This window comes from Merops nubicus, unplaced genomic scaffold (genome assembly GCF_000691845.1).
Source record: "Merops nubicus isolate BGI_N331 unplaced genomic scaffold, ASM69184v1 scaffold48469, whole genome shotgun sequence".
NCBI classification, from domain to species: Eukaryota; Metazoa; Chordata; class Aves; order Coraciiformes; family Meropidae; genus Merops; species Merops nubicus.
In genome coordinates, this window is record NW_008633995.1 from 2,999 (window position 1) to 10,735 (window position 7,737).

Here is a 7,737-nt window from a genome sequence, read left to right on the forward strand (position 1 = left end):
TTCATAGTACTAGAAAAATTCAGACCAACTTTCAGCATGTTGGAGTTTTGAAGACAAAACTTGCATACCTGAAATTTGGTTTGTCTTTACCCCCAGGTAAATAACTTGGGGGAACAAGGTAGTATATCTCTTAGAGAACACTATCAAACTTCTGTTAACTTGAGCCCTTCCTTGCTTGCTTGTCAGTAATAAATGAAAGTAACCTGTAAAAGAGAAAGTAATGACAATGAATAAGAAGAACTTGTGATGCAGGATTAAATTTCAAAAGATGAGAAGAAAAAAAAATATAGAATAGTTTTCCAGGTGGCTAGAGCTCCATAGTATATAGCATTTGTACCAGAAGTGTATAGGGTATGGGGAGGAAATGACAAGAATAATTCAAAATGAATGTAGAATTTAACATTGTTTTATAGTTCCTGTAGTTGCCACAAAGAAGGATCTGTGTTTTGCTCTGAAAAATGTTTCCTATTCTGGAATGAGTAAGTGTGAATATTTTTGTTTTAGTGTCTGAATTTAGCAACTTATCACCAACCACTACTCTTGCAGAAACAATTTTTTTTTTTCCTGTTTTTTATACTGGAAAATAAAAACATGTCTTTTTACTGTATCTAGGTCCTTTCACTTGAAAAGCAAGCAAGATCTCCAGATCATCAACACTCAGCCCAAGTGAAAAGGCCATCTCTTTCCAAAGATGCAAGAAAATCATCCTTTAAGCCTCAGGTTCCTTTCTCACCATCGCCTGATTCAAACAAACCTGTTCCAGCTTCCCCAGTGACTGATAGTGATAAAAAGACTGACACAGCTGAAAAAAATCAGCCTCCCAATGCCAGCCCTCAGTGGACAACAGATCTCAGCCGAAGTTCCTCCAGTCTTCATGCCTCTAACTTCTCTTATTCTCCCAGCCACCTCTCTGTCAAAGAACCCACTCCTAGCATAGCTTCAGACATCTCTCTGCCTATTGCCACGCAGGAGCTACGGCAAAGACTACGGCAGCTTGAAAAGTACAGTGTTAATTCCTTGGTTTTGCAGTACCTCTAAGTTGATGTATAAAAAATGCCTGTGAAGCCAAAGAGTGAGCACTTAGTTTGCCTTTCAGTAATATTTTTACCTGTTACAGCCTGGCATTTGAACATCAGTCATTGTGATTTTTTTCTGTTTCCTCCTAGTACTTCAGACAGATTCTGCAATTAGAAGTTACTTGACCATTGCAATGATCTGCAAGATAAAGTCCACCTTCTTCTTATAGCTACACTGTGTAATGCTAAAAAGAGTGGCCTGGCAAGAGGGAAGGATATTTTTCGATGCAGTGTTAATCACTTACATAGCAATCGTTGCCTGAATCCTATTAGTGTTAATATTAAGCCAGTTAAGCTGAATAAGCTAGTCTTTTTAAGTTACTGAGAGGATAGTTTGCTATGAAGAATGTTAAATGGTTAGTTACTATACAATTAATGAGAACTGCTGCAGCCATACTTTTGTAAATTCTCTAAATTTTTTTTTTATTTGACTCAATGGGCAGCTATACTTAACCAGCAAGGATAGCTCAGCAGCCATTCTGCTCTGAATAGGAGAATGGAAACCATTAATTCCCTGTTCATGTAGCTTCTCTGTGGATCTAAGTAGAAAGATTTTAATTTTTTATTTGTAAGGTACTGAACCAATTCATCTTTTTCTCAGTCAGAGTTCATAGAATTAGTAGAGTAATATAGATTGAAAGGAACCTCTGGAGGTTGTTCAGCCCTCTGCACAAAGCAAATCCCCCTTCAAAGTTAGAAGAGGTTTCTTGGGCCTTGTCCAAACAAGTTTTGAGTGTCCCCAAGGAAGGAAATCCTATAAACTTTCTCAGCAGTTTCAGTGCTTTAACCACTCCTCTGTGAAACATTTTTTTTCCTTATTTCCAATTGGAATTTGTATTGCTGCAACCTGACTGCAGCCTCTTGTTCTTACACTCTGCATGGCCATGATGAGTCTGACTCGGTCTTCTCTAAAATGTCTCCTTTAAGTAGTGAAAGACTGAAATTGAATCTGCTCTTGGCTGTCTCTTCAGGTTGTACAAACCCATTTCTTTTACCATCTGCTTATGTGCTTCACTCCCACATTTATCTTTCTGGTCCTCTGCTGTCTCATCTTCAGTTTGTCAGTCTCCATTCTGGCCCAAAAAGTCTAATTAAATTAGACTTTAATTATGATATGATGTTGAAATACTACTCCTTAGTTAATACACAAATTTCATACTTCCTCATTTGATGAGTGGCAAAGCTACCGCTGAGAAGGTCCCTTATTGCAGGTTGTATGATTTTAGGTGCTCTGATTTTTATTTTAACTAAGAAAATACTGAACTGAAATGCTTCATTCTAGTTTTTAAACCGTATGCTTTCAGAATTTTAAGGGAGCAATCACTTTGTAGTAGCTATTCATTAGAGAGACATACCTCTCCCTTGAATTTAAGATATATCCTTCAGGGGGTTCAGAAATGCCAAGCATGGTGTATACTGCCCTGTGTGAAACAGAAAGCATTCCTAGTCAGTTTAAACAAGCTTGATAGAGATAAAGGAACTCTGCAAATATTGGCCATTCTTTAAAACAGAAATTCTTAAACATGCTGCTTACTTTTTATTTAGGCATGACCTGTATTTCTAAGCCTAAATTGATTCTAATCTCCTTTTCAATGTCACGTGAGCTACAAAAGAGGCTGTGATAATACTGTTATTTGAACTTTTAAGACAAAAGTGGGATTAAGTATCACTATTTTAATCCCAAGGATATCTCTATGTCTATGTTAGAGAATTCAGAAAAGAATGAATTGGTCTCCTAATTGGCTTCTGGCACCAGTTAAGAGCGGCCCACCACTGAGGTTTTCATTGCAGTTTGCACTGTTATTCTTTCCTATTTCCTAGATACTACTTTAATGTTTATTTTACAGTTACCAAGTTCTTTGCTGATAATGGTTTTCAAAGTACTGAAGAGCAGCTGACCTCTAAACGGACAAGAATCCCTATTTTATTTTGGAGAGGAGAGCTTTTTGGATGAGGAACCAAAGTATAGGAAACTGGTGAAGATATGCTTCCATGCCAGCGTGTGCTCTCTTCTTTCACATGGGTCTAGTTAAATGGATAATACATGAATTTTGGGAAAACTACTCTGCATATATCTCAGTTAAATCTTACTTTAAACATATGTTTTAAAAACTAAGCATAATGATCTGCTTTTTCCTGCAGTGGAACAACTCTGGGTCAGTCTCCCTTAGGACAAATTCAGCTAACAATTCGTCATAGTTCACAAAGGAACAAACTGATTGTGGTAGTGCATTCCTGCAGGTGAGCATAAAACGCCAAAATTCATTTCTCTGCATATTTGCTTGTAAATCTTGTCATATCTTGACTTACCATCTTAAATTGGTTGTCTGGATGATCTTTGTTATTTTTAAAATAACGTACTGATAGTAATTATGTGTAAATACAAAAACATACAGAGCTATACTGAGGATCAGTAAAATCTTGCAAGATTTTAATGTGATTTTTTATTTGTCTATTATGCCTCTGTTAAATTTTAGGTGAAAATGACATGTAGATGTTTATCAGCAGTGTCTGAAAGTTATCTCTCAGAGACTGATTTTTTTTCATGGAATGACAAAAATGCATGACTCCTGGAAACCTATCTAAATTTAAATTTAAGAAACATTGTGTTCTCACCTGCTGTCTTCTCACAATTTGTATGATCTTGTACAAGTCATTGCTTGGCATTTTAAAAGTTTTTCTTTTCTCCTGGTGTTACCTATGTGCTGTACCTTGCACATCATACTTTCTGCAGGATTTCCCACAACTGGTTCATGTACTAAATTAAGTGATAGTAGTGTAGACACTTACAGTCGGCAATGTCTCATTTATTTTCTAAGTGTTTTTCCTTGTTTTTCGCTGCCCACAGAAACCTGATAGCGTTTTCAGAAGAAGGATCCGATCCGTATGTGCGAATGTATTTATTGCCTGATAAGAGGCGATCAGGAAGAAGAAAAACACATGTATCAAAGAAGACCTTAAACCCAGTGTTTGATCAAATGTACGTTCTAAGCTCTGTGTAGTAGTTTTATGTCGCATCGTTTCAAAGCTGTCAAATCAAGGTTTCTCAGCTTACCTGAAGGATGAGCTGTTGAAACTCCTAATTGTCACCACCAGACTTGATCATACGTTTCTGCTTTAATGGCTCTTCCCATCCATCTATTCCTTGTTATCACTGTAGACCATATTAGTCTGTTATTTCTTCTCTCTTGTTTTCTGCCTCATCCTGTATCAGTTACATTCCCTTCATGCTGGTAGCTGAGATGCAGTATGCACTCTTCTGGCAAGTGGTCAGAACATAAATGCCTTTTAGCTGTTGCACTTTCTGGCATCCAGGGAGTCGGGGAAATTTTCTTGTAGGTTATACCCTGACCTGTAGGTTGGAAGCTGTGCAAGCTTGTGCAACATTATATTGCATAAAAATCCTTGTTTTTGCACTTGGCTTTTTGATGCTAGTTTCCCCTCACACTTGTACCCTTCCTCCCCAACCCATCACTCAGCAACATAGACGACCTTTCTCTACACACAGAAAGTTCATTTGGGGAAAATAACACTTCTGTCCAAGGGAAATCTGTAAATCATTAGAGGCTCTGGTAGGTTTTCCTGGTATTGCAGCTCTCTCCTGTTTATTCCAGGTAATAGATTTGTTTTTGTGTGCCTTTCCAAGTAAAATCTATTACAAAGCAATAAATCAGTTTAAGAACTGTAGTGACAAATAGAGGCAGATTGTGGATCTTGCCCTTGCTTTCTGTAAATTTCAAATCTAGCAAACAAAATGTATTTTTCCTTAAAAGTTGAGAGGTTTCCTTGGTGTGCCAGGAAAGTAAAAGAGCTCTGGTTATTGAGGATCATGGATCAGTAAGACTGACCAGTCTTTCCCTTTTGGAGAATAGCAATACTGAGCTGTCAGGATAGGAGGATTCCTCATTCTCTTTTATGTAGAGTCAGATCATTTCTTTGTTTTGTTTTATTTTATTTGGAGTTTTTTGTTTGCTTGCTTTGTTTTACCAGTGGCTTCTAGACAATAAATGTAATAGAAATCTCAGGCACTTCAAGTTGATCCAGGGGGTGGTTTGTTTATGATTTGAATTGTTGTATGAACTGAACTTGCATTTGAGGTACAAAATTCTTTCTAAAGGATCATTTTACTTTTCAGATTTGATTTCAGTGTTTCCTTGCCTGAAGTGCAGAGAAGAACGCTAGATGTAGCCGTGAAGAACAGTGGTGGTTTCCTGTCCAAAGATAAAGGGCTGCTTGGCAAAGTAAGTGGACAACAAGCAAATTGTGGTCATAAAGCACATTATTGTATAAGACTAAAATCCTCATGTGATACGAACTTCTTGGCATTGACTGAAGCACCTGATCCAGGTACAAAGCTCTTAAAAATTATAGATGGCTTATATGTCAAGCTTTAGTAGGGAAATAGACAGACATAAAAAGATGAGGTCATCTCTTCTAGGGAATGGCAAATTCTGAGGCTCGCAGTAACAAAAGAAACCTGCATGTCAGACTTAGCAATCATACTCAGAGAAAGAAAATAGCCAGTAGGACACAGGTGATATCTCAGGAAATGTTCAGACAAAACTAGAAAGACAAGCAAGAGTACTTAGAGAAGCACACAGAACAAATGTATATTTAGTAATTAAAATTCCAGATGGCAAAATACATGAGAAAGAGCTGCTACTGGAAGCCTTGTTCCCAGTGCCGAAACCAGCCGAACCAGTGTTCACAGCTTCACTGTTCTCTAGGCACTCATTAAATCACTCTATTTCCTACACGTGATTTGGAGTATACAAAGAGGAGTAGTAAATTCCTACACCTTTGCAAATTGCTCTGTTTGAGCTCTGTAAAGAGGATGAGAGGTGCTATGAATCATGGTCAGTTCATGGTGAACAGTGTTTTTAATTCTCCTGTTTACCAGGAAGGCTATTATCATAAACACATCAGCTGGTTGCCATTGCCACGATATGCCATGTTCAGAGTGTAAGCCTGTGAGCTGCTCTGGGAACATATCATTAAAGGGTTTAGTTGTTTGGGTCTTTTTTTAGGTCAAAAACAGCAACTTGAAACTTTACTACAGGTCAGGCAGATAGCAGATAGCTGTGGTGACAAGGATGCAAAATATATTGTTTATTAATGGTATTACTTGAAGTTTACAAGATTGTCAGATTTTATCTTTAAAAGATATAGAATGCAAGGCACACTTAGTGCATTGATTGCCAATTTAACTTTCCACAGTTATTAATACCTCTGGCATCTGAAGAACTTGCTAAAGGCTGGACCCAGTGGTAAGTATAATACTTCCTTTATTAATAATAATAATACATACAAATAACTAGTGTGTTAATAGTTTCAATAATACATGATAGATGTAAAAAAAATTGTCCTTTTTTTTTTTTCAGGTATGATTTAACAGAAGATGGTACAAGGCCACATGGTGCAAGTTAGGCATGTGGATACTGGGTTTTCCCCATGCATAATTTTGCCAACCTTTATATATTTTTAAAGCGCTGTTCTCACAGATGTACCAATATTATTTTTATAGCTTTACTGATTTAGTTCTTAGACACATCCCAAATAATTTTGTAACACTTGATCATTTTATGTAGACATAGCCTTCCTCATTGTTAAACTTTGTATTTTAATTTGCTAAATAATATTTTGTGTTACTGTAATGTGCAATAGTACAGTAAAGTAACCTTTTGTGTTTAAATTGATCTTTGATGGCTGTACCTATTAGCAAGTGAAAAGATTATGCTCTGTTGGTTTCCTGCCTTGTTTTGTATCTCACCAAGGTATACTGTACTATGTAAATATATACTATTTTTATATAATTCTTTCTTGCTGGTTTGAATTCAGAGGAAAATTAGATAAAGGATATAGATATTTTCTTCTAAATGCATGTTAATTTCTTCAGATGAATCTCTTTTGTCTTTGCAGCACAATGGTCTTAATCATTTTGTGATATTCTTCAAAAACAAAGTGCAGAAAAAACATTTTTACTTTGTGTTTCTGGCCCAGTGTGGCTACCTTAAAAGGCAAAACATTAACATTTTAATATTTATATATAAATGTATTATTGGGAAATCATGCTATAGGATATTATAAACAATAAATGAAAATTCTATAAATATTGTATAGATAGAGGATGAGGCCACAATTTGCAGTTTCTAAATCTGAATTTTCATTTAATGGAGTAAACATAACAAAAAGTACAGTTTTATTCAACAGGTTCACTTGGATTTTGTTATTTATTTCTGTACTCTATAGTACTAGACATGTCACTTTTTGAAGGTATGAGGACATGGATTTTTCTGTTAAAAACAAAATCTCTAACCACTTGGAGCTGTCCTTACTACCATGTTTCACCGATTTATAAGGCATACGAATCAGCTTGCAGTGTAAGTTCATATAGTAGGCATACATGCAAGACTTACTATTTTTTTTTATACAATACTGTGCAAAATAGTATATTATGCTGTACTTTCTGTAATAGTAAAATGGAACACCAATAGATAAGGAAGTGTGAAACAGAGTTGAAACTGACTGACTTTACAGTTGCCTCCTTGCTACTTGGCATGTTTGGTGCATGAAGAAAATGCACTTCAATGGTCCACCCAGGTTTCGTGAGAAATAATAGCATTCTACTGTAAGCCTTGCCATAGTCTGCTGCAAGACTACA

The 7,737-nt window shown here is 36.3% G+C and overlaps 1 protein-coding gene across 1 annotated transcript in view; it reads left to right on the forward strand.

Annotated features, from left to right (window-relative positions):
* Positions 1–6,967, forward strand: part of LOC103780736 (extended synaptotagmin-2-like) — a gene marked incomplete at its 5' end in the record, with an annotated part of 9,444 nt that extends 2,477 nt beyond the window's left edge. The window contains 6 exons of the mRNA XM_008948426.1: positions 613–1,001; positions 3,219–3,317; positions 3,925–4,056; positions 5,212–5,317; positions 6,294–6,343; positions 6,458–6,967. Coding sequence (XP_008946674.1) covers positions 613–1,001; positions 3,219–3,317; positions 3,925–4,056; positions 5,212–5,317; positions 6,294–6,343; positions 6,458–6,503 — 822 coding nt within the window. The remainder of the gene's footprint in view (positions 1–612; positions 1,002–3,218; positions 3,318–3,924; positions 4,057–5,211; positions 5,318–6,293; positions 6,344–6,457) is intronic.
* Positions 6,968–7,737: the final 770 nt, after the last annotated feature.